Source organism: Penicillium paradoxum (assembly GCF_028828445.1).
Source record: "Penicillium paradoxum strain IBT 22861 chromosome Unknown utg000006l_segment0_segment0, whole genome shotgun sequence".
Taxonomy (NCBI): Eukaryota; Fungi; Ascomycota; class Eurotiomycetes; order Eurotiales; family Aspergillaceae; genus Penicillium; species Penicillium paradoxum.
In genome coordinates this window covers 1,268,425-1,292,897 of record NW_026643184.1, presented here as the reverse complement: position 1 = coordinate 1,292,897, position 24,473 = coordinate 1,268,425, and the positions used below count along the sequence as shown (strand labels likewise).

The 24,473-nt window shown below is 49.9% G+C and overlaps 9 protein-coding genes across 9 annotated transcripts; 4 read left to right on the top strand and 5 right to left on the bottom strand.

The window, feature by feature from the left end:
* Window positions 1-145: 145 nt before the first annotated feature.
* Window positions 146-5,660, bottom strand: N7457_006945 (putative sister chromatid cohesion protein Mis4; the record flags this gene model as incomplete). Its single annotated transcript, XM_057177988.1, has 4 exons — window positions 146-4,998; window positions 5,055-5,191; window positions 5,246-5,435; window positions 5,495-5,660. The coding sequence occupies 4 exons, from the start codon at window positions 5,658-5,660 to the stop codon at window positions 146-148; spliced, it is 5,346 nt and encodes a 1,781-aa protein (XP_057029732.1).
* A 357-nt stretch (window positions 5,661-6,017) lies between these two features.
* N7457_006944 (DNA-directed RNA polymerase I core subunit RPA12) lies at window positions 6,018-6,511 on the top strand (the record flags this gene model as incomplete). Its single annotated transcript, XM_057177987.1, has 3 exons — window positions 6,018-6,132; window positions 6,202-6,433; window positions 6,493-6,511. 3 exons carry the CDS (start codon window positions 6,018-6,020, stop codon window positions 6,509-6,511), a joined length of 366 nt encoding a protein of 121 aa, XP_057029731.1.
* A 143-nt stretch (window positions 6,512-6,654) lies between these two features.
* On the bottom strand, window positions 6,655-7,717 carry N7457_006943 (deoxyhypusine monooxygenase; the record flags this gene model as incomplete). The annotated part of the gene is made up of 2 exons (XM_057177986.1): window positions 6,655-7,180; window positions 7,248-7,717. The coding sequence occupies 2 exons, from the start codon at window positions 7,715-7,717 to the stop codon at window positions 6,655-6,657; spliced, it is 996 nt and encodes a 331-aa protein (XP_057029730.1).
* Window positions 7,718-8,802: 1,085 nt separating this feature from the next.
* Window positions 8,803-9,582, bottom strand: N7457_006942 (ETC complex I subunit; the record flags this gene model as incomplete). Its single annotated transcript, XM_057177985.1, has 3 exons — window positions 8,803-9,112; window positions 9,174-9,284; window positions 9,347-9,582. The coding sequence occupies 3 exons, from the start codon at window positions 9,580-9,582 to the stop codon at window positions 8,803-8,805; spliced, it is 657 nt and encodes a 218-aa protein (XP_057029729.1).
* Window positions 9,583-9,757: 175 nt separating this feature from the next.
* On the top strand, window positions 9,758-15,481 carry N7457_006941 (F0F1 ATP synthase subunit f; the record flags this gene model as incomplete). The annotated part of the gene is made up of 12 exons (XM_057177984.1): window positions 9,758-9,782; window positions 9,864-9,921; window positions 9,994-10,008; window positions 10,152-10,305; window positions 10,358-10,423; window positions 10,874-10,898; window positions 10,966-11,192; window positions 11,293-11,681; window positions 11,733-11,988; window positions 12,036-12,206; window positions 12,266-14,778; window positions 14,822-15,481. Exons 2-12 carry the CDS (start codon window positions 9,874-9,876, stop codon window positions 15,479-15,481), a joined length of 4,524 nt encoding a protein of 1,507 aa, XP_057029728.1. The 5' UTR covers window positions 9,758-9,782; window positions 9,864-9,873.
* A 1,504-nt stretch (window positions 15,482-16,985) lies between these two features.
* On the top strand, window positions 16,986-18,103 carry N7457_006940 (putative mRNA decapping hydrolase; the record flags this gene model as incomplete). Its single annotated transcript, XM_057177983.1, has 3 exons — window positions 16,986-17,067; window positions 17,123-17,806; window positions 17,862-18,103. 3 exons carry the CDS (start codon window positions 16,986-16,988, stop codon window positions 18,101-18,103), a joined length of 1,008 nt encoding a protein of 335 aa, XP_057029727.1.
* A 208-nt stretch (window positions 18,104-18,311) lies between these two features.
* On the bottom strand, window positions 18,312-19,702 carry N7457_006939 (putative integral membrane protein; the record flags this gene model as incomplete). The annotated part of the gene is made up of 4 exons (XM_057177982.1): window positions 18,312-18,769; window positions 18,844-18,908; window positions 18,965-19,467; window positions 19,550-19,702. The coding sequence occupies 4 exons, from the start codon at window positions 19,700-19,702 to the stop codon at window positions 18,312-18,314; spliced, it is 1,179 nt and encodes a 392-aa protein (XP_057029726.1).
* Window positions 19,703-21,055: 1,353 nt separating this feature from the next.
* Window positions 21,056-21,864, top strand: N7457_006938 (ubiquitin carboxyl-terminal hydrolase; the record flags this gene model as incomplete). The annotated part of the gene is made up of 2 exons (XM_057177981.1): window positions 21,056-21,104; window positions 21,164-21,864. 2 exons carry the CDS (start codon window positions 21,056-21,058, stop codon window positions 21,862-21,864), a joined length of 750 nt encoding a protein of 249 aa, XP_057029725.1.
* Window positions 21,865-22,158: 294 nt separating this feature from the next.
* N7457_006937 (uncharacterized protein) lies at window positions 22,159-24,085 on the bottom strand (the record flags this gene model as incomplete). The annotated part of the gene is made up of 5 exons (XM_057177980.1): window positions 22,159-22,530; window positions 22,595-22,927; window positions 22,978-23,134; window positions 23,200-23,709; window positions 23,856-24,085. 5 exons carry the CDS (start codon window positions 24,083-24,085, stop codon window positions 22,159-22,161), a joined length of 1,602 nt encoding a protein of 533 aa, XP_057029724.1.
* Between the last annotated feature and the right edge of the window lie 388 nt (window positions 24,086-24,473).

Here is a 24,473-nt window from a genome sequence, read left to right as displayed (position 1 = left end):
AACCAGCTATTGCGGTCGCGATAAGCAAATGAAAAGGCCATCCCCCATGAAATTCTTCAAGTGCAGAAGAAATAAAAATAGTTAAACGCCGACCTCGCTTGACATGCAATAAAAATGTTCACCGATATGATATGGATGCGCGGAATTAGTCCCAATCCAGGTCCTCGTCCGGCTCAGCGCTGGACTTCTTTCTTCCGGTTGAGCTCTTCCGGCTCTTGGGTCGTTTGTTGAAGGATGAGCTGGAGATGGAGCTTTTGCGCTTCATGGGCCGAGGAGCCACCGTCTCATCAAGATCTCCGCCGGTGTCCAGGCTATCCCCTTCTGCGTCGTCATCTGCATCCACTCTAAACTCCTCGTCGATGGAGAGTAGGGTTGCGAACTCACGACACTTTTGTTGCATCGCCTCTTCATTGTCCAAGGCTGTCATGTTCCTGGCAATGGCTTCCCAAAACTTATCACCGGTCACTCCGTGTACCTTTGTGGCAGCTTTGTTGAGCTCTTTTGTTGCAGGTTTGCCTTCCTTGTTCTTGCTGTGTGCGTTCACCCCGTAGAGGCGCCGAAGGTAAGTTCGAGCTTCCCAAAGCATAGACAATGATGCGGCGGCAGTTGCCAACGATCGCAAGGTTGCAGGGTTGGCCTGCCGTGGTGTGATTGTGGATGGAGCCATCTCAGGCGCCAACCCAGGCAACATGCCATTGGAAGCATCTAACTGCGGGGGACCAATTGGTGTGGGGGATATCTCCGTTTCGATCGCGTGCGCAACGATAGTGCCAGTCGAAGAGACGATGCGTTCCATACACGCGATAGTAGGCACCACTTCAGCTAATTGTCCGTAGTCGAAATAGGCCAGGTTTTGCGAGATGAAACGTGATAATAGAAGATGTTCTGGGGGGTTGCCTGCCACAACCAATTTCTTGAGTTCAAAGTTGACTTTCGAGCAAAGATTCGCAAGGAATTTCTTCTGATAACGGCTGTTGCTGATCTTGACAATCTCGAACAATGGTGCGAGCTTTGAAATATAAGGCCGAGAGGTAGCCCCATTGGAATCGCCAACAGTATCACGTTGGTAATAGAATGCTTCTTGCACAGCTCGCATGTATTCTCTCTCAAACATGGATTCGTACTGTTGGTGGAGCATTTTGTGTGTGTCAAAAGCAATTTTCGCAATTGCAGGGACTGTAGAAGTCTCAAGGGAGACAAGAACACCCGCGCATTCCTTTGGATGTACCAAACCCTGTCTATTGATACTCGCAATGAGCTCAATGGCGGTCAGGGAATAAGTGTCCTGGCGTGATTGGGCCACCTGAAGCATGTTTGAGAGGAAATGTTGGGCGATCAGAGCAGCAGCGCCATCATTATCGCTAGCTTTCAAAGAACCACCTAATCGGGTGGTATCTTCCTGGGCAGCTTCTGAAGTTGGCATGACGGCCTTTTCGGATTTGCCTTCATGGATGGCAAAAAAGTCTGCAAATGATCGGAGAACGATATTTTGCAGGCTTGGAGCATCTTCCTTAAAAGCCTGCGCAAATGTCTGTCGTGTGCGTTCTCTGCCAAATTGGCCAGGCCAAGACTGGCAGATAGATCCCAAGCTTTCAAGGGCCATGACGCGCAGATCGAAAGGTGATTTTGACCCAGTGAAGGGAATGATGGAATCAACCATCAGCCCCGCAACGGAGCCACCACCCCAGGCTGGGAATTCGCTCTTGAAATGAGATGCATACTTTTCAAGATCGCAATGACGCCCAACACACCCTGCAATACGAATATAACTCTTGGCACGAGCCAGAATTGCAGCATGGGTGGCCGAAGAGAGATCAACGCTTTTATACTGTTGCAATGGCTTCAGGACTGAGACTGTCAACTTCACTAAGCGGTTCGTGTTTTGTAGAACACCATTGATCGTCCACAAACATGCCATGACTTCATTCAATTCAGACCGGGAGAGTTTGGCGACGCTCTTGAAAAGATCATTTTGCACTTCCTTCAGGAGGGTATTATGAGAGGAGGATAAAAATGGCAAGACGCAACGATAGATGACCACAACGGATCGGAATATGAAAAGATCGTCTGCGGTAGAAAGATGTCCGATGTAAGGATGGAGCGCCTCCAGCTGGTCTGGACTGAACAGCTTTGCATTTGCCTTGGCAAAAACAGTGATCGTTTGTAAAAGAGCTTGTTGAAATTCCTTGCTGGATCCATCCGAATCCTCCACTAATCTCTGGAACATGGTAGCGACCATCGCCTTACAAACTTTGAAGTTCAAGGCTGCAGACTTGGATTTCTCCGAAAGGACAGCCTTCAAACAAACGCTAAGAGTCTCCAGTGCAGTTTCACTGCGCTCGATCAAGCCAACAATCAGGCTTACCTGTTCCCCAAGAGCCATTTTGAGTTTCGGGCCTTCGGATGAAGAATCAATGGTTTCATGGAATGGAATAAGCCATATTTCTTCAAAGGTTTGACGGGCCAAAGATGCCACGCTCTCTTCAAGATCACCTGTGCGTTGAAGAAAGCTGTCGAGAATGGCCAGCTTCAACTCCTTTCGAGAAGTTTTGTGGTAAAGCTCCTTCAGCAACCCAATGCAGCGTTTTCGGACACCAGCCGTTTGGTCCGCCGCACAGGCTAAGATGCTTCGGCATCCTTCTTCTTCGAGCTTAGGCTTCAAACCAATGCATTGTCCAATCAGCTGTAGTGCAGAATCGCGGACCATGGGCGAGGCATCTGTCGTACACCGATGTATTACGCGCAGAACAGAAGGATCTCTATCAAGGAGGTTTGGATCTTTCTCGAGCATGTAGATAACACTTTTCAAGCTGCGGCTGCGAACCTTGGCTGAGTCTCCAAGGAAAGAAGCCAACAGAACTTTGAGAATAGTGTCAAATGCTTTGCCGAATTTTGAATTCAATACCGTCAGAATGTATGCAAATTTTCCATGCACGTTCGGAATATTATCGAATTCCTTGTGGGTCTCCAGCCAGCGTGAATCTGAGAAGGATCTTGTCAAAAGAGTAACCAGATCATCAGCCACTTCATCGTGAGAAATTTCTTCTTGATCTTCAGAATTGTAGTAGAGGGCACAAGCTGTTTTGGCCCATTGAGCCAAGTAGTAACCCCGCGCGCTGGCCAGTTGCCAGTTGTCGGAGTTTTTGTCTTGCAAAAGGTGCTCGAGTGCAATCCTGTATGGACCCGTTGGTGTAATGAGGTCTTGATGGTGGAGTGCCCCAGAAGAAAATTCCTCAAACTGTTGTTTGAGGTAATCGGTCAACTCACTGTCAGAATCTTCCAGAGCCGGGAGCATGTGCTGGGCAGTTGCTATCAGGTCTGAGATAGCAGACCCCATCCAGCCCAGGAGTTCAAGTGCCATACTCTTTGCAGTCGCCGCACTCTTATCTTGGTCGGTGATTTGGATCATACGTAACGCCAAGATCCGAAGAAGAAGTTCTGCAGCTGGCCAATCAGCCGATCCAAGCACACTGATCAAATCCTGGGTGAAAAGATCTAGGATGTTCCTGTATGGCTGGTCACCTGTCTTTGTCGAGTTCATAGCACGCTGAACGATGAAATTCACAATGTATTGTGCGGAGCGCATGGCATTATCGTAGAGTCGGTTGGCTTTGTTTGCTAGGCGTTCCAACGATGCATCTGATTCGTCGTCATCAGACTCACCACTAGCGCGGTCCTCGCCATCGCCCATGAGCTCGTCATCGTCACCATCTGTTTGTGTCTTGACCCGATGTTTGATCTTCAATTGTGAAGGGGTCTCCAATGCAGTGGTCTGAACAAGCTGTAAAACTAGTGCAGTGAGTAGTTGGATGTTTTTGCCATCTGCGACTTTGAATTGCCTAGCACTCTGACGTGTGGTGGGAAGTTTCTCCAACGAGACTAGAATCTCATCTAGAATGAACGGTCTTTGCTCGGGATATTTGGAGAATACCTTTGCAAGCACATCCATCGCCGCCCGTCTCGCAGGTTCGTACTTCTGGTATCCCAAGGTCGAATCCTTGTCATTGTGTGCATTTTCCACAAAGATCAGCTTTGCTGCAAAAAACTCGGTTGCCGTGATGGTCCCTTCAGACACATCAATTCGAGATAAAAAGTTTGCAAAAAGGGTGAGAACTTTCTTGCTCTGATGAACTAGGGTTCCAATAATTCTCTTTTGAGCCGAGAAGAATTGGAAGTGCTGGCTATCCTTGCCGCCAGGGCGCGATTCCACTGCGGGAATGATGCAATTGTCGAAGAGCTGATTGAGGACAGTAGGAATAGCCTCAATGAGATCTTCTGGGCAAAGGTCGCGCTCAGTTTGACGTCCAGACATCGTCTGTAGCAGCGTTCCAATTGCGAATAATGCATTTAACACATCTTCAACCTTGCCCAACCACTCTTGGGATTCAGTCTCGCTGGAGGAATCACCCAAGCCTATATCCGGAGACTGTGCAGCCATGATTGGCTTTTCACACAATTTTTGGATGCGATTCAGATATTCAGACGGTATGTCCTTGAGTCGGTCAAATCCTGCAACTTTTCGAAGGGCGTTTTGAAGACGAGTATGGGCATCAGATGATAGCACCAACCCATGCACTTCTAACGACGTCAGATTCACGAATATGGGATTGGGTGTGTCATAAGTCCGGGAAGTCAGATTATCAGGCTCAATTTGATCTTCCGCTTCAAAAATCTCATGAAGAAGGTCTTGAAGCTTTTGTAGGGCTGCATCTGCTTCCGCTTTTTGATCCTTTAGTCGCACCGCTGCCATAGCGTCTTGGCCATGGGCTTTCATTCGGAGCTTCTTTGCATTCGCGTGATCACCGTGTGAAGGGACCGATTTGATTGGAATGACTACCGATAATTGGCTCGATGTAAGAGGGCGATCTTGCTCAAATGAAGCAGACAGAGAGGCGGAATTCGATTTGTTCGTAGCATGTGCACGCTGATTCAGTGAAGTAGCGGTCTTCGGAGTGAGATCCTTCTTTTCAGGTTTGGTTCTGGACGCTGCTTCGGGGTCTGCGGATGGCTTGTCAATTGACCATTTCTCAAGCATCATGGTATCTCAAACTTACATCTGAACGCAATATCCGTGGATTCAAGCATCATCCGTGCGAAGGAGCCAAGGCTATCACGACCGGAAGGAGCACCATCGGAATCATTTGGACGCAACTGTTGATTTCGGGTAGGAACACGAGGAAGCTTGAATTTACTATAAGAAAGCAAATGAGCTGAGTACGATACCAAGTCTGCTGGTTCTTCTTACAATTCTGTCAACTGGTCTCCATCCAGCAACTGTTGAATATATTCTCGAGATGTCTCTAAACGACTAGACTCGTCCCGTCCGGGTTGCATCTCCGCATCGAGTTCACCAAGTGTTTTGCGACCTTCTTGGAGGACATGGTTTATAGAAGTGGTATTGGAGGGTCGGCCAACATCGGGGCGTAGAATGCAATCTGTACATACAAGCTGTCAGTCGATTGAACAAATTCGGAGACAAAGCGAACGGACTGACCAAGCCCAAAAACGGGCGCGCTGGACATGGAAGAATACTGGAGTGCTTCATCCACAGACAGCGGCCGTGGTTTGTTCTGAAACTGCATATTAGAGCCATAGGGTTGTGGCATCTGATTATGGCCGTTGATGACCACCTGAAAGGCCGGGCGTCCATTCTGGTCCATGATCGCGGTTAGGTCAAAAGTGGTAGGCGCGGATCACAAAGTTCACATGCTTGTGGTAGAGACATGGCAAAAAAAGGCACGCGCCTTAGGACATCTCTAGGTCATTTAAAGAACAAGAAATCGGAATCTGAAAGAAGAAGCTGCCTAAGCTACGACCAAATCAGTTCATGAATTCCGTATGGGTGACGGCACCCCTATTGCCGCGTGTGACCGCCTGCCGGGGGGCTCGTGCGTCCAAAAAAAAGTTGCATAGATTATTCGCTGTTGCATAAGTCCCAGTCGATTCGTGTTCATTTTGCTTTGCTTCTAGGATATCTGTTGTTCCCAAGCTGTCAGGTTTATCTTCTAGTCGTCAACATGTCTGTCATTGGTTCTTTGATTTTCTGCACAGATTGCGGTAATCTCCTACGAGAATCTACCGGCAATGCAGATGCGATTTTACACTGTGATGTCTGCGGCACTCGGAATAAAGGTCAGTGCATTGATTTCCTCTGGGCTTCCACCAGACTACCTGGTGCTTGATTTCTGATATTTTTTACAGACACAATCCCCCAAACCATCGTGTCCGAGTCCAAGCCTTCCGCATTCCCCTCAGCACTGAGAGCCAAACGATCGGCAGTCCAAACCTTGTCAGCAGAGGACCGCAAGACCGAGGCTATCATCGATCGCACATGTAACGAGTGCGGGAGGAAGCAGATGTTCTATACCACAGTGCAGCTGCGCAGTGCTGACGAAGGAAGTACTGTGTTCTACAGATGTGTCTGTGGATTCAAGTACGCCATCCCTCTCCATAAGCATATGTTTGGCCGGCAAATACTAACGTTCTTGACAGGGAAACGTCTAACAATTAATCTTGGAAGGGTGAATTGTACAAAAGATGTGGAATTGATCTATTTCTGGAGAAAGGCTGTATAACTAGCGGGACAAGAGTACTAAAATCACGACGTCACGAGACAAATTTATTTTTCTTTCTTTTTTTTTTGCAGGATGTCCATCATGCAGCAGCAACAGCTGGAGCGCTATCTGGAATCAGCGCATATTGAGTTTCGCCATTCTTCTCAAACTCTGCCATGTCAAGAGCAACAATGACACTGTCCCTGACCACCTCATTGGGGTCATTCAAGAACTTCCTCAAGGTCTCCTCCACACCTTCCTCATCGCCCAAGCTTCCAAGAGCCTCCGCCGCTTCATGTCGCACCATTCCAGCTTCTGACAGGTCACTCAGCGAGGCTGTGAGGCTAGGGATCGAGGCAGGGTGGCAGAGTTGTCCGAACACGAAGGCAACCTCATGGCGGAAGAGGGCAGAGGGGTCTTTGAGGCCCTTAGCCAGCGCATTAACAGCGTCGACTGCTGTGGGAAGATCCGGAGGCGAGGCGAGATCACGCAGGCCGAACATTGCACGGTATCTTTGGAACAGAGGAAGCTTTGTGTCAAGCAGTGTCTTTTCCAGGTCGGGGATGCAGGGTTCGGCGCTGGCCTCCAGGGGCATGGGTGGAGCAGGGTCAATAGAGGTGAAATCACTGTAAACCAAAGATATCAATGTCAGCCTTTCTCTTTACAGGGTGCCATGTCCCGCGCAGGTCTCACCTAGGCTTCAACTTCTCGGCCTTGCGTTCCTCTGAATTCTCCCACAGGATTCGGTCGACAGCAATGTCGCAAGTCTCCCGAACGATATCCAGTTCATTTGTATCATCCCTCAATCTCTTCAGAATCTCCAAGCTATCCGCGTATCCAAGGGCACCTAGCGCCTCGGCGGCTTCATGGCGACACATCGCATCCTCCTCGGTATCCTTCACCACATGCTGCAGGTATGCGACAGACTCGTAATTCTTGGTTTGACCGAGGCAGTAGGCAAGCTCGTGCTTAAGCAGGGCTGAGGGTGAGGAAAAGCCTGCGGCGATCGCTTCGATGGCGGGGAGGGTCTGGTCAGTGGTAGGTTGTAGGCAGGCCAGGTGCTTGAGGGAGAAAAGAGCACGAAAGCGACGAGCAAGTGGCTCGGATTCAGAGACCAAAACCTTGCGGAGGGCAGAGACGGTATTATCTGTTTCGGGAGCCATTTTGAAGAATATGGTCAGAGGGGTATAAGAGTGGGAGAGAAAAGTTGTTAATCTTTTTGATCTTATCAATTTTTAGAGTGGGGGGTGGCGGGGCCCATTCAGGCTCTAGTTGTGTAGGGGGGTTTTGGCTCGTACGTTCTTCTCTTCAATGCTTCCGGTGTGTGTTCAAGCTATTCCAATGAAAATATATGGCTTATGTATGGTCATGCTATGAGTTCAGTTCTAAATCAGTTTTCTATAGGAGTGTTGTCGATCTTGAAAAAATAGACTTAGGTACATCGGTACATACATACATCCATGTATGTAGGTAAATCTTTAGATACTCCGCTAACCTCTAAAAATACGTAACCGTGACATTCTAGAGCTAAAAAGTCGAATGAGCAAATAGATATATACTACCTAGGTAGATGCATAGTATATCCAATTTCAAACCCACCTAGTCGATGCCTACGAAACTTGAATGGATTGGGGTCGAAATTACCAACCAACGTGATATAGTAAGATTTTAGCAGCGTCTACATATATCTACTTAGGTATAGGTTTAGATCTGCACGATGTATGATCGCATAAAACATCCATATTCCTGCCTGGACACCTAACTAGCGACCGATATTCTCTGGCTGAAGCCCTACCGTGCGACGCTCATTATCTTTTCACGTTCCCGAGAAAACGATTATCTTGATATTTTAATGAACGTGGGAAAGCGTTGTCCTCGGTATAATGAATTGGTGCCTCTATGAGGATCTGCAAAGAGGGGGCCATGCTAGCCAGCTTCATCTACAATAAGCACATTAATTGAACGGAAGGAATGGCAAAAGTGGTAGATGGGAGTTACCATGGGCATGTATGTGCCGCGTAAAAACATTGAGCTATCAAATAAAACAGACTTGGCATCGTTCCCCTCTTCCTATTCCTGCTGGTCGCTGACAGGTAATTGTTAATGTATCCTGAATATCCATAAGCATTCAGTACTCCTTGTTCAAGATAAGACGAATAAAAACAAGAAAAACTATAGGATGAATTGCATGAAAGTGATTTCGAGTGATAAACTGGCAAATATGTACATAATACAGCGCGAAGTCAAATCATTTGGTCTTGATGTGTTTGAGCTTCTTGGGTTCGTGAATGAAGTTGTTAGCATAGGACTTGGGCACGAAACGACGCTCGTTCGGCTCCTGAACAAAGTATTCGTAGCCCTGCTTCTGCGCAAAAGCAATTGCGTCTTCCTTCGACTTGAACTTCAGGGTGGTTCCCTGCATGCTATCGGCAGATGACTGCCAGCCCATGAGCGAGTTCTCCCAACGGTGACCCCGCTGGAGGATATCCCAGTCCATGCGCCAGTGGTGCTGGTGCCAGGTACCGGACTGTGTTGCGGCCTTAGTAGGGCGGTAGATACTATGGAAGCCATGGGTTAATGTGGGGGAGCTGGGCGATACGGCTCGAAATTTGTACGTACCGGACAGTGCGGGCCTGGAGATCGGTAGGAGCTCCGGAGAGGACAGCCGCAGGGAGAGTGTTGCCAGGCTCGCTGCCATCCATCACACGCTTGGGCACCGGGGAAAATTGCCTATATTGAAGCCAAAGGGTTAGCGAAAGGATCTGCGACGGAACTAGAAGGGAATGCCGTACGAGGTGCCGTGATCAATTGTGGCCTCATAATCTGGCTGGTGACGAGTCATAGCCTCGGAGGGAGTCTCCTTGGTGAGCAAGGAGCTGTCCTTGGGAGGCGTGGTGGGAGCATCAGAGGTGCTGGTCTTCACAGAGGGGATGCCCTTGGGGGCATTGGAGACGAAACGGGCATTGACAGGCGTAGCGAGTCGGCTGACCCGAAGGCTAGCAGCACCCCCAATTCTGAAGAACGACATTGTGTCTTTTTGGATGTGGTAAATGGTCGTTGCCAGTAAGGACTCCCTTCAAGTGTGGTTTGGTTGCGAATTGCAGACAGGTCACGACACCACCGAATCGGGTTTAGCCGGGCTTGGCAAGCCGAACACCCGCAGGGCTCGGTTTGTTCCTCCTTCCTCCTCCATCAGCTTTCTTTGGTTCACTTGCGCTGCGAATCAACGTAAGTCTACATTCCTGCCACCCTACATATACTCATTGAGAGACGCTCTTCCTCGTGCGACCAATTTCTGACCCCCTTCAGCCTAGACAAGATGAGCTACATTGCCCGCCGAGGTCTCTCGACCTTGATTCCCCCCAAGGTAAGAATACCCTCACACCCATGACTAATTCTAGTCGTTCGCCTTCGCAAACGATGCTAATAACTACTATAGGTCGCTTCTCCTAACGTGAGTTTCTCCCACGCTGCGCTTTTCGACTCCGTGCACCCCTTCCGCACCCGTGCCGCTCCGAGGCCGTTTTTCGTGAAGCCTGGAATATAACCCAATGCCGCCTTTCTATCGCCTCCGTAACTGACATGATTTCATTCAAGGCCATCGGTGCCGCCCAGGATGCCGCCCGCATGGAGCGTGTTGTGACCTTCTACGCTGGTCTTCCCCGCGGCCCTGCTGCTGCTGTCAAGCCCACCGGCCTCATCGGTCGCTACCAGGCCCGCTACTTCAGCGGCAAGAACGCTTCTGCTGCTCGTATGTATTCTCAAGTATCAATTTGTCTTGATCCAAATACTGATTGAGGCAGCCCTTGTCCACGCTATCGCCGGTATCTTGATCCTCGGTTACAGCATGGAGTACTACTTCCACCTGCGTAGGTTCCCCCAAAACTATCTTAACCACTCTGGTATCCCTCTTCGTTGATAAAACATCACTAACTTTGGTTTTTTTTTTTGCCAGGTCACCACAAGAACCACCCCCACTAAACTTTTTCTTCTCATCAAATGGGCAGAGAGTTGATGTATATACTGGATTCTCTACCCCAGTGCAAGGGAAAACCTGTGGTCTTAGCGAGAAATTAGAATCTCACTGTGTTTCAATATTCATCTACTATTCTGCCTCGTCTTGCCCGTAGTTCCAATAGCCACAGTAGACATGGATGGAAGTTTGTACCTAAATAGTGAACCTTGAGTGACGGGCTCTTTCCACGGTCCGTCATCGCAGCACATAACTTCATCGCCAAATTCTCTTAAATAACTGTCAAATTTCATTAATAGGCAACGAAGTATCCAAATCAAGGACTCATTTCTTTGACCACGATTAGGGCTTTTGCAGAGCCCAAGCAAGGTGTGTGTACCTATATGTAGGTGGGCAGACCTCACAAGTTTCGTCCGGGCCACGCTAAACCGAAAACAGCGACCCTCAGCTTCAACCCGAGTTGGCTCTTGAATCTCGTATCATCCTCCTATCTTTGTATCATCAACCGCCCTTACGCCGAATACCCTCCTCTTTACCCTACTCCCTTTTTTGGGACATCTCGGGCCGCGGTATATCCCAAGACCTCCGCGCCTATCGATTCCGCGATCGTGCTCTCCACATCGAGCCCAACTTGACACGCCGGACTTCCATCAGCTTTCGAGAGTGTTAGCCGACCCCATCCCTGGTTGTGGTATCCCATATATTCAGGGTGCAACCAGTCAAGGAACCAGTGCAACTGTGGCGATCCTTGATATTTGACGATAGGTATGTCTTTTGGGGAACCTGGCATGTTTGATCTGCGGCTGCCTGTTACCTCCCCGGATCCATCCTCCCACCGCCAGGGCACTAGGCTTACATGGTCGCAAATGCGATATAAAACAGAATCGAGTATTGTTATGGCAGAGCAGAGCAGCCGCGATGTGGTAGATCAGACCCTGTCGGGCGGCGAGCCTTCGCCTTCCGACGTTCCTGCGAGCACCAACGACAACCTATCTGCTGGAGGGGACGCAGGGAAGACTGAACATATCGCAATGAACACCACTAAATCAACCAACTCGAACTTGAATGATCAGCAGAACCATGACACAATGAAATCGTTTGATTCCCCGGGAGGAGAAGCTGCTGGAGACAAGAACGCAGGAAACTCAACGACGGTGAGCATCGCTCCTGGATGCGCCCCAAATCACTGGCTAATTTGGGTGCAGGATATCTCTAAGCAAGGTGCTGGAATTGTTGCGACCAGAGTCCTTGAACTTAACGGGCTGGCTTCAGGATCGGACGGCGGAGATGATACTGCATCACAAGGTGGTTCGGAATCGGATGCAAGTCGTTCAGACAGCAAGAATCAGCCGCGTAGCAGTTCTGTCAAAAAACCATCAGGGTTCAAGCCTGTTTCATTTGCCAAGTTCTCGGTAAACAAGGTACCGGGAGCTCCAACACCACCCAAGGTGCCTGAGAAAGGTATTTCCTCCTCAGACATTTCTCACAGTTGATGCTAACTCGCACAGCGCCATCAACGTCAACAACGCCGCTCGGTACTCCCCAGCTAAGCTCCCGACCGCGCTTGGTTGCAAAGACCACCCTCGGGATGCGTGACTCGTTTTCTAAGACTGGGGCTGCCGGAGGCAAACTTGGTGGGACAGGGCCTGATCCGAATCAAGTTTGGAACAAAAATCGACGTATGTATAAGTCAGGAAACGCGATTGGATCACATAAACTGATTTTGATATTCGTGTAGCCGTCGCGCCCGCTCCGCCAAAGCATTTGACCGATGAAGAGCTGAAACAACAATATGGAATTCATATGACCTCTCGCATCCAAGAAGATGGGGCCGTTAGCTCCGAAGCGAAGTGGGCGGATATTGACGACGATGAAGATGACTGGGCTCCTGAGACAATTGAATGGACAGACGGAACTAAGGTCAATCTCACTCAACCGCATAATGATCCCCCGCCGGCTCCTATTCATCAGGAGCCCAAAGAGCTACCACCCGTGGAGCCAAGAATTGCAAAGGAGCCTCCCAAACTTGCACCGAAGTCAACTCCATCGATGGGGCCAAATGCTCTCGTCTTCAAAGTTGGATTGGGGGCCGAACGGCAAGCTAGAACTGCGAGTGCTTCCTCCAAAGGTACAAACGACAAAATCCCGTCCAGCTCTACAAGCCCAGCGCCGCCATCCAAGTCTCCCTGGGCTACTTTGCCGCCTGTTGAAAGAGTATCTCCAATCAATGCCCCGGTGCAACCTCACCAGCAGCGTATGCCCGTAAGATATCACCAGAGAGATGACGGCCACCATGCATCAATGCCAATACCACCTAAGGAGATTGCAGCGGATGATTTCAACCGTGCATGGAAAGAACCCCACTCAGATTTGCCAAGAGAACTTTTCAATCCTCGATCTGCTCAGTACGAGCCAGTGGCAGATACTAGGAGAGGATCATGGCGTCACGACCAACACCATCGTGCTCCTGCGGTCTTGCAGAGACCGAATGATCACCCAAGTGGACAGGCAGAGCCATCTGCTGCATTCCAAACGCACAGGTCTAGCCATCAAGATGGCATGGGCTGGGGCAATCGTCGCCGCACATCATCCAACGTGAGCGGTGGAAGCGGAGGATTTGCCCGTAGGATGTCAATTGGACGATTTGATGCCCCTCCAAGATACAACGACGCTCGAAGAGGCTCTCAGGTGAACGGGTTGGGAGATCCAGCATTAATGAGTCACGAGCAGCACCATGGTAAAGATGAGATTCCTAATTCTGCACCAAACGGCGCGGCACATCCCGCTATCAATGTAGGTATGTCCCCTGTGGAGACACAGGCAGCAGTTCCTCAGGCTTTCCAAGAACCTCAAGAAGATCCTGTTGCTCTGCAAGAGCGTATAATGAAGGAAAAACGTCTAGAGGCGAGGCAACGAAGAATTGAGCAGGAGGAGAAAGAAGAAGCGGCCAAAAAGGAGAGGATTAGGCAACGCCTTGCGGCAATGGGTCCTGCACCAGAGAAGAAGGCTCCGGAACCTCGCAAACCTGCCCCTCCTCCATCACAGCCTCTACCTCAGTCTCAACCTCACCATCCTCCACAAACCCCCTCTCAACTTCCTCATCAACCCATCTCTTCTATTTCTTCGCCTCCTAAACCTCCTGTCCCAGAACCTACTGGTGAACCCAAAGAATGGGGTTTGATCAAGGTGCATCATCCAGATACCGTCAAGAAATTCACTGATGCGCATGATCGAACCTCTGAAAACAAACACTTCAACCGACGTGTCTCTTCACCCCACCAAGATCCTCAGCGTGACCCTGCTCTTGCATCTGCCATCCACTTCAATACTGAATCAGCCTCACCTGTCCAGAGCAAATCATCTGATACAAAATTAGATGAGCAGCACGGCCCTCAGTGGCAGGGAAACTTGAACGTCTCCACATCACCGTGGTCTCATCCCAGCATCGCTACGACTTCTCAGCCAGTCAAAAATCCTTGGAAACCATTTGGCTCTGACCACCCTCCCACTCTCGGGAACGGCATCTTTGATCAACCTCTCGGGGGTTTCCCGTCTCATGAGCATTCTCTACGTCAACTGGGTTTAGATCAACCAGCGATGCCTACTCCTCCCAAATTCTCTGCTCCTCAGGAGCCAACTGTCTCTCTGCCGTCATCTGAGGCACGCCATCCCTCATTTGGACAGCTGAACCCAATTGGTCGCCCCGGCCCAATCGGGTCACGGAACGCCCAGGACAAATCTGCTGTTCAAAATTGGCAACGTTACACCGTGACCGCTCCTCAGAAGGAGTCCGAGGACCGTAAGAAGTTTCTCGAGAAAATCAACGAGAGGCGCAACCAGCCACCCCGCCAGATTCAGTTTGAAACGACTTGGACAAAAATAAGCGTGGATGACAAGGGCCACCGACATAAAGGCAAGATCGAACAACAGGTGGTCAACAACGACGAGGAGATCGCCAAAGCGATCGCGAAACAGCAATCAAATCCACTTACAAGCCTCGATACTCCTGTGGATGGTCTCCCTGTGACTGATATCGGTGTTCGTCCATCTGCCAGTGTTCCTACACGCAGCTCCCGATTTTTCCCCTCAGCATCCGAACAGACGAAGCGCCAAGTTGAAAAAGAACGAAGCAGTCCTTCGCCACCTCCCCCAGAAGAAGTGTCAAGTCACCCCGTTTATTCCGGAATTCATGACCGACCCAATGTTCAGTTACCAGGTCCTAAACCTGTTGTGAAGCTTCCACCAAAGATCGTCCGTGTCCCGGTGGCTCCGCCAACATTTGCTTCGATGGCAGCTGCGCCATCCGCGGAATGCAGGACCTCCTCCTTCGACTGCTCAGTCGTGGCAGGACAAGATCAACTGTCTCTTCGGCAAGACTACTTCGACCGAGAAAAGGAATGTCTTGGCTGTGACATCTGCCACTAAAGAGCCACTGTCCGTTCATACCGCGCCAGTCTCCGTCTCTATCCCTCATACCAGGATTAGTCCCCAGACTGGCGATGGCGATCTTGCCGTTCGACAAGTCAATGAACAGGATGAGATGTTTGAAGACCGCGAGCCCGGCTCTTTGCCTGCCGTCCGTGTGCCAAACATGGCACCCCAGAACTCTTGGAGCGCAACTCGACCATCAGAGAGAGCCCGGGGTAAGAACATCAAACCCGTGCTATCACAGACCGTCCAGCCTTTCTGGGTTGGATACAATGATCGTGATAACCATGGCAATACCCGCGTTTCGGTCTTTCTTCCCGGCGCAGATGAACCCAAAACCGTTTTCATTCAACGCAAGTTCGGTGCCGCTCCCTCTCGAGGCCGCAACACGAATAATAACAACAACGCTAAGCCCCGCAAGTTGACCAACAACAAGTCCGGTGAAGCTTCCGGCGGTAGCTTTAGAAAGCCTGCCTTCAATAAACCCACCTCGCGACAGCAGCCACGCGCGTTGTCGACCTGGTAAGAAGTTTCGATCTTGCACGCATACGGTTCATCTTCAGCGCTTTCGGTATCTTTTTTCTCCTGTGTCACCCGTTTTCTCTAGCTGGGGCTGAGAACTTTGGGAGATTCTCGCCATATCTTGATCAACATCCTATTGCCATTGTCCACTTACAGAGTTGGACCAACGATTCAGATACTCTCTCTCTCTATCCCTTCACGCATCTGCGTTTCTCATGTACTTGTTATTTTCGCTTTCTTCTCTCGATCTTTCCGTCTGTATCCTCCCCCCTTTCAATTCAGGACTACGGCCTTTGCCGGCTTTTGATGTGTGGATGACCGTCGTCTCCTAATTCAATGTCCTGCGTGTGTGACTGCTGAATTGTGGTTGCATGCTAGTTCCGACCTAGCAGTACCACGCTGCCCTCTTGTTGCCGAGTATCCAACTCCTTCCACACGGCTAGTCACGAAATGAATCCCATTGTTACAGAATTTCAGGTCTATGATCCAAGTTAAATATACCCAGGTTCCAACTCGTAGGACAGAAAATAGTTCCTGATGTACGACCCGTTGGGGTTATCCCGGGTGAATTGTGCTGTGAGGGTGTAGCTCATAGTATCCCTCCATTCGTTTACCACTTCTACAGAGCGTTAGTCATGACATCACATTAGAACTGAAACATTCTACCCTCTCACCACACGTGAATTGAAGCCCGAGCCAGTGGTCCCCGTGAACTTGTCTGACTGAAGGTGATAGATCGACGACCATGCCAAAAACATCGACGATCGCTTAGTTTGAACCATGGGCTGACTATGTATTCCAGGGTATAGGGAACAAGCCCGTGTTCATAATCGGGGCTGGGACATGCAGACTGAATGTGTCTACTCCGTATATCTCGGCGATCTAGCTCGTCGAACACTCGGGTTCGTAGCACCGAACCACCACGCCCATCGAAGGAATCACCGGATCTCCCTACCCCAGACTAGGACCTTCACTGATGGATATATGACACAGAGGTCCATCGAGCCCGTCAGCTGACACTACATCATCTCTTTCGAATCTACCGGGCAGGCCGCAGGGGATAACCTGAAGTGTGCAGGGTGTCGGACGTCTTGTGCCACTGTATACATGAAGACCTGGCCAGCGAATCCTCTTTCCGCGGATATGGTCTTAGGACTTTGTGATTCAGAATGGACCCAAAATCCGAAGTAGGATCTAGTGGAGTGTATGTGTCTATATAAAAGCAACAATTATCAATCGAGGGAGGTCTCGATGAGCTTGACCCAGTATATGTGTGTTGAAGACGCAGGAGCAGGTATTTGGCATTGCATAGAATGGATACTCCGTACCAATTTCGGATACAGCATATCAGAAATCAAAAGGAACCCCTCGACTTGATGTATCAACTCCCAATTCTCGTTCCTCGATCTGATACTCCTCGCGATAAGCCTGACCGCCCAACTGATAAACAAAAACCATCCGACACCGACGATGGTATCTCTCATTGCCCGTGTCCCAAGTCTGCAATCATGAGTGACTCTACAGACACCAGCAAGCTAGCCCCAGAGGCATTAATCGCCAAATTCCAAGTGAGCAAGCTCCTCAAACAAGGTAACAACACTCTCAATCTTGCACCCCGCAACCAATCTAACCCCCTCACCTGCAGACCAAAATGGCCGCCGAATCGCCCTCTTAGGCACCATCGACGACTCCCAGGGCATCTTGATAGCCGAGCGTGCTGCCTTCGCTACCGAATCTCTATCCGTGCTCCAAGCCTTCCACGCCGCAATCTCCCGAGTCAACAATCTTGGTGACAACGACATCTACCGGTGGTACATGGCGTCATCCAGTGGCAGCAATATCACAGATCCCACACCCGCCGAAGCCGCCCAGCAGCCCCAGCAAGACCTCAAGCTCAACCTCATCTGGCCGTGCACAGCACAGCACATCAAAAAATACTCAGACCAACAGCTGCGCATGGTGACCGAGACCGCGCAGATCTACCGCGAGCATGTGCGGCCGTACATGCAAGCCAAGCGCGAGGAGGGACGTTTGAACTGGGTGTTCAATATCCTGGAAGGCCGAACTGAGCAAGAAGATGTGATCATGCGAGACGAGGGCCACGGACCCGAAGATGCATTTTTGATGTTGCCGGATCTGAACTGGGATCGGAAGAGTATGGGATCGTTGCATTTGTTGGCGCTAGTGCATCGCAGGGATATTTGGAGTTTGAGGGATTTGAAGAAGAGTTTTGTGCCTTGGTTGAAGTACCTACGACAGAGGGTGTTGGAGGCTACGGTCTCTATGTATCCGAGTTTGGAGCAGGATCAGCTGAAGCTTTATGTCCATTGTGAGTATTTGGGATTTGAGTTGGGTTGTTTTTATCTTGGCTGACTGTTGAATAGATCAACCGACTTACTATCATTTCCATATCCACGTTGTGAACGTGATGCTTGAAGCTGGTGCAACGCAGGCAACAGGGAAAGCTTTTGGTCTGGAGAACTTGATCTCGCAGCTTGAGACTATGACGGGGGATGGAGATGCTAGTATGGCTGATGTTGATTTGACATACTACCTGGGCGAGGCAAGTGAACTGTGGACGGATATTTTCAAGCCATTGAAGGAGGGGAAGAAGCCCAGTCAATAAAGACCTCTTGGGTATACATATTGACCAAAATATTATGACTGAATGAATCGAATTACAGAATCTACATCTGGCTCGTTTTGTGTCACTTATAGTTATCGTGTAGTTCAACGATGTATACAACTAAAGAGAAAGAATCCGCAATCACTGACAGTAATAGGGTGTTATTATAAACTTTTTTTATTTTGGTCATATATATACGTTGATCAAATCATACATGTTCTCTTGCAAACCTACACTCATCGTCATGCGTATCCGTCGAGGTCTGCGTGACCTCGAATGTGCGATGAATGCCCAGCCCCATGTCACGGACTAAGCGAGGCGAGGGGCGATCAATTGTTAGCCTCTCCTCGCTACTAGTCGGACTTGACGACATATTGTAACTGTCATTAGGATCCCTCTGGCTCTTGATAGTCGTAACAGTGACGGCCAGCTTGTCCGGTCTCAACCGAGACTGCACACTATCATCCAGCGAGCCTAAAGGATAGGGCCCGCCCAGCTGGCGTGAAACCGACGGTGACGGTGCCCCCGGGAAGCCAGTGGAGTAATCTTTCTCGGCCTGAGTGCCCATAATGACGCGAAGCAGAGGGCGGAGAGTTGCGAGACTGCCAGCTGTAATGCCAAGACCAGCTTCGACATTGGACCAGATGGCGATTTGGACAGTTGCGTCTAGAGGGTGGGGATATTGGTTAGTATCTAGTTCATGTCCTCGTTTGGTGCGCACCGGGGAAAGTAAATCTTACAGAGGAAATCAGGGTCGCCGAAGGTATAGACAAAGGGAATTCGGACGATAACTGCCGATGAAGCACTGGAGGATCGAGTCAGTCACTTGGAACACCGGGAAAGCCGAAGATGAGGACATACACGCAAGCCATGCCCAAAATGCCTATGACGGCAATTTTGGTTTGGCGCCTCATGTGAAGATTCCATACCAGGAAAATCGGCATGGTGCCTACGGTGAAATCACACAGTGCCGCAAATGCACTATACACGTAGGTCATAATGATAATAATATCCATATCAATGCAGTGGCCCTGAATGGAATCATCCAGAGCCGCCTTAGTCCAGAAGTATGAGAGTGGCTGGCATTGTAAAAGCATGAGAAACATAAAGACCAGTCCTGCCAGGACGGTTAAAGCCATGACAATATAGAGGATCCAGATATGGATGCGCCGGACGGTAATTCGCATCAAGAAGATGCAGACGGAGATCTTGCATCCGACCGAAGCGAAGCAGTAGGCGATTTCGCAGAGCCACCAATATCTCATGGCAGTGACGCGTGCGCTGGGCTCGAGGTGTTCATACATGTAGCCTGTGCCATATATGGAACCTCCAAGCATAGTCCCGCAGAACATGGCATAGCATAGCTGACGTAGAGTTAGTTTGATTTCTGCGACATCCCCGCATGATTTTCAGAAAGGATCGAAGGATTCGAAGATCGAAACATACCAGTGCAGCCACCATGGTTCCATCATCCCATCCGAATCCCTTGACGATCCACCCGCGCACGTAGATGCGCAGCATCACTGCTATAGTAGCGATAGGCAGGAAGACCGCCGCGATGGTCTTCACCGCGGTATTTCTTTGCTTTTCATCGGTCATGCTATCGGTACATTGATTTAGATGCTTGCATTCCTAGAAGGATTCAAATGTGGGGGGAAGGATTCTAAATAAGAATGCCCTTCCTGCCAGGATTTGCAAGAAAAAAGATACAAGAAACAGGGGAAGGGAAGGACTAGAACCTATTAGCCTTGGCTATTACCAGGGCGTTTTTAGTACGGAGTAGACCAGAGAATCCACCGCTAACTGCAAGATGATCGACAAGACGGCTCGCCACCGTAGGGTTTCTAACTACGGAGTAGGTAAAGTTGATACGTAGTATCAAACCGCATTGCACATTGGACAGGTCTTGGGAGAACCAGCATCCTGGAGATAATGGATGGCACATTGATCCACACACTGTTGATATGTGCCAGTCCCATGGTGTCTGGGTGAATAGCGTGGAGCTGGACCAAGAAAAACCGGCTTTTTTTTCCTGACAGGTCTTCGTCAGGGTTTCCGTGTTAGCCAAATCTCGGCAGGGGTTTGCGAAAAGCTAGTCCACGCCGTTGGGCCTAGCTTCGTTTGAACTGCCTCGGTGCCCACTTTCACGCGATGGAGCCCGAAATTGACACTGGGTCCGCGGAAATCCACGCGATAATCACCGATGGGGCACATGATATTTTCGGAGACCGTAGTATTTTAAGCGGACAAAGTGGCGATCGCTGTCAAGAAGGCGTACACTAGCTTGTGTTGGAAACAAAGCTTTGTGGGTGCTACCTCATTTCGCGCATATGGGCATTATCATTCGTCACTCGAGGGGCGGGGATACTTCGGTGATTAAAAATGTGTCTCCTTTTTTGGGGGAAATGGACGATCTGTATTCAAATAAATTGAACCCGATGTACAACCTGCTTTATATGTACTCCGTACTCCGTAGGTCGATCCCACGATATACTCCGTGGAGCACGAAGTAGACGCCGAAGCTATGCGTATGTAGTTGTCTGGTCGTTGCGCTGCAAACATGTTTGCAGTGGGAGCCTGAATATTGGCCTTGTTTCTCAGGCTGTCAGGCCAATATTCTACCAGGGGCATGTGTCGAGGACATAACCTACATAGCGATTTCTACAAGTATGTCATTATTTGTCTTCGTCTTATGTGTTTATTTTACCTAACTTCTATAATCTAATCTAACCAGAAACACCGCTAAATAGCCCCTAATCTCAACGAACTGCCGTGAACCCGCAGTTAATATGTATCGGACGCTATAGAAAACGTGGAAGCTCCGATGTGCCGTTCGCCGACCCCGCAATCCAACCCCCAAACTCAACACCTAACCTCCAGGTCCTCACCACAACTAAGAACCCGTACTTGCAAGACCATCTCCAAGTCGCAAGCCGCATCAATTCAATCAGAATGGCGTCCGTCGACGTCCCAACCACCCAAAAGGCCTTTGTGCCTCTAGGTACAGCTCCCCTCCCCTCTAACAACACAACAACACGACAACTGACCCAAATCGGATAGAGAACAACCCCGAAGTAATGTCCCACCTAGTACACCAACTAGGCCTCCCCCCAACCCTGGGCTTCACCGACGTATTCTCAATCGACGAGCCAGACCTGCTAGCCTTCGTACCCCGCCCCTCACACGCCCTCCTCCTCGTCTTCCCCGTCTCCCAAACCTACGAATCCTCCCGCGAAGCCGAAGATGCTACCAAGGATGCCTACACCGGCTGCGGGCCCGCCGAGCCAGTCATGTGGTTCAAACAGACAATTAGAAACGCATGCGGGCTGATCGGGCTGCTGCACGCGGTGTCGAACGGCGAGTCGCGCAAGCACGTCATCGCAGGCTCAGATCTGGACATCTTGCTCCGTGAGGCGGAGGCGCTGGAGCCGGTGAAGCGTGCGGATCTGCTATATGACAGTAAGGCGTTGGAGAGCGCGCATGCTGATGCGGCGAAGCTGGGGGATACGGCGGCGCCGCAGGCGGAGGATCATGTGGATTTGCATTTCGTGGCTTTTGTGAGGGGGCTTGATGGGACGCTTTGGGAGCTTGATGGGCGGCGGAAGGGGCCTTTGGCTCGGGGGGTTTTGAAGGAGGGGGAGGATGCGCTCAGTGAGGCTGCGTTGGAGCTTGGTGTGAGGAGGTTCTTGAAGATGGAGGCTCAGGGTGGGAATCCGGATTTGCGGTTTAGTCTCGTGAGCTTGGGGCCTCTGTTTGATTGAGGTGCTCCGGGGTTTAGTGGCTTTATGTTCTACGAGGATTTTATGTGGCGTTCTGGATCTGGTATTCGGATAGACATGTTTGTTTTCAATTGCCTTGAGGGCATTGTTCTTTTGTTGAGCACGTTGAGGAATGAGATTAGCTTTGTGGCTGGAATTCAACCGCAAATTATATTTGGAAGCATACAAAGATGTAATCTATATGTGTATTAGGGGTATTTTCCAGGCTATGCGATATCGCACACATTATTTTGAATCCTACCACGAAAAGTATTCCAGGTAAAGTAATCCTGGAGGCTATTTCTTCCCGAGCTCCATGATCTCTGTAGCAGATGGTACAACAGAAGTCGCGGCAGTGGTAATAGCTCTTGTGTCTTGATCCTCCTCACTGACAGTCGAGTTATCGGTGTCTGGGGTAGAATTGCCCTGCTTACCGATGGTCAAGAATGGTATCATGAATAGAGACAGTCCGGCCGTTGCTGCCGAAAACCAATAAACCGAGAGGTAAGGCTGAATCGGGGGTGAGGAAGCGGTCATCCGACGGACGATAGAACTCTGAACAGAAGTTGCGATGCCAACTCCTAAATTGTTGCACAGCTTGTTGACAGTGTTGAAGATGCCGCCGGCAATTGATTGCTCGGACGGTGGGAGGGTGGACATCACGTACATCTAGGTGAAGCTTGTCAATATCCAACAGACACACCATCGCAGGGAAAAGAAAGGAAGCGCATACATTTGTGACATTAAAGTGAATGTCCGCACCAACAACGACAAGTATCAGTGCCGGGAAAATGAATGCCCAGTAAATCGCATCTTCCTTCATGAAGCTCAGGATAAGGAAAGAAGCTGCGTATGCCAATGCTCCAATACCCGTCAGCAATTTGTTGCTTACACGGTGCAGGATCAGACCGCAGACAACATTGACCAGCACCCCGGCGATAACCATCGGGAGAAGTCTAACAGTGATCTCAAGGGCACTCAGGTGCTTAACTCGTTGAAGGTAGAGGGCAAGGTAGAAGCTGACTGCCGCGAATCCCATGAAGCCAAGACAGAAAATTGCCATAAGCTGGGCAGATGTTAGCCTGAACGTGTTTTTTTGGAGAGTGGGATACATACCAATGAGAAATTCCGGTCTCGCCAGACCCAAAGAGGCATCAAAGGGTTTTTAGCGATAGACTCCCAATACAAAAACCCAACAAGAATGAAAAAGCCCACAATGAACAGGGCAAGGACATAGCCAGTTTTCCAGCCGTCCGGAGCGTCTCCTGCTAATCTGTAGAAAATTGTTAGCGGGGCTCGAAAACGGGCAATTCCCATTAGCCCGGGGGCGAAACATACGAAAGCGAACTTGAGAAGAGCGCAAACCCAACAATAATCAATACCGTCCCCAGGAGATCAAAATTCTTCAGAGCTTCCATGCTAATCGGTGTCCGAGCAAAGGTATCGGCCGGTACAGTCCACACCGTTAGAACAGTAAAGAGAGCGTAAATAACAGAAAGAGCCCAGAAGGAAGCGCGCCAGTTGTACAAATGAGCCGCAACTCCGGAGATGATCATACCACCCACAAAGCCGAGGGGGTTGCCAGCGCTGAAACAGGCAAAAGCAAGGTTCTTGCGCTTCGAGGGCTTCTCGTAAGTTGCACCCAGTGATCCGACAGCTGGTGGGACGACAGCCGCTGCGAATAGACCAATGATCCCTGAGAAGACATCCATGTAGATGGCATTGTTTGCAAACCCTGCAATGAGGAGTGCGAAGGTGTACCCACCCATACCGATGATGAAGAGCATTTTGCGTCCAAACATGTCGGCGAGCTTCCCGAAGGTGAGCAGGAAGGCGCCACTGGTGAGACTGTTGGAATATTCATGGTCAGTGATATGTAGGTATATAGCGGAGGCCAGGTTGTGGTGATGAGGTTTCATATACAACAAAAGCTAAGGGAAAACTCAAACCCCAGCAGAGAAGTGTGGGGAAGGGGAGAAACATGGTAGACTCACGATGCGCCAGCATTAATCCAAGTGATCTCCGCCGAGTTCATATGCAAATCCGTGCCAATTGAAGCAGTAACTCCCACAATACAGCCCTGGAAGAACGACTGCTGGCCAATAGCCATGGTAGCGGTCAGGACAAACATGACTTCTTGAAATGTACTACTGAAGCATTTCGGGCGCTGTGCGGCGCTGTCGAGGTTGACCCCTGGACCGTTTTTCTCTTGGTCTTGAGCCATGGTAGTCAAGAAGTTACCAATGACTAGAATTTGGCGCGCGAGGTGCAACAGAGAATTCAATCAGATGTCGCGATGAGGCTGAATCCGTTCGGCGGGTTTAGGGGGTTACACGGGCAGTCGTCTTGTTAAGCAAGAGTTAGCTCTCGTTTCTCCGTGGATTTATATCAAGCATAATCCAATGTCATCATATTTCAAGAATCCAGTGTCACCGCAATGTCGACAAGTAGATGACACTTTGTCAGCGCGGAACGGTGAAGGCTGGGCGTTCCGCACTAATCACCGCCGATTGGATTTTCCAAGGCGCCATCTGTACTTGTAAGCAACTGGAAATCATTCCAATATAAATATAAATATCATCTTCGTGCCGCCTCATTGCGGAATCCAATTT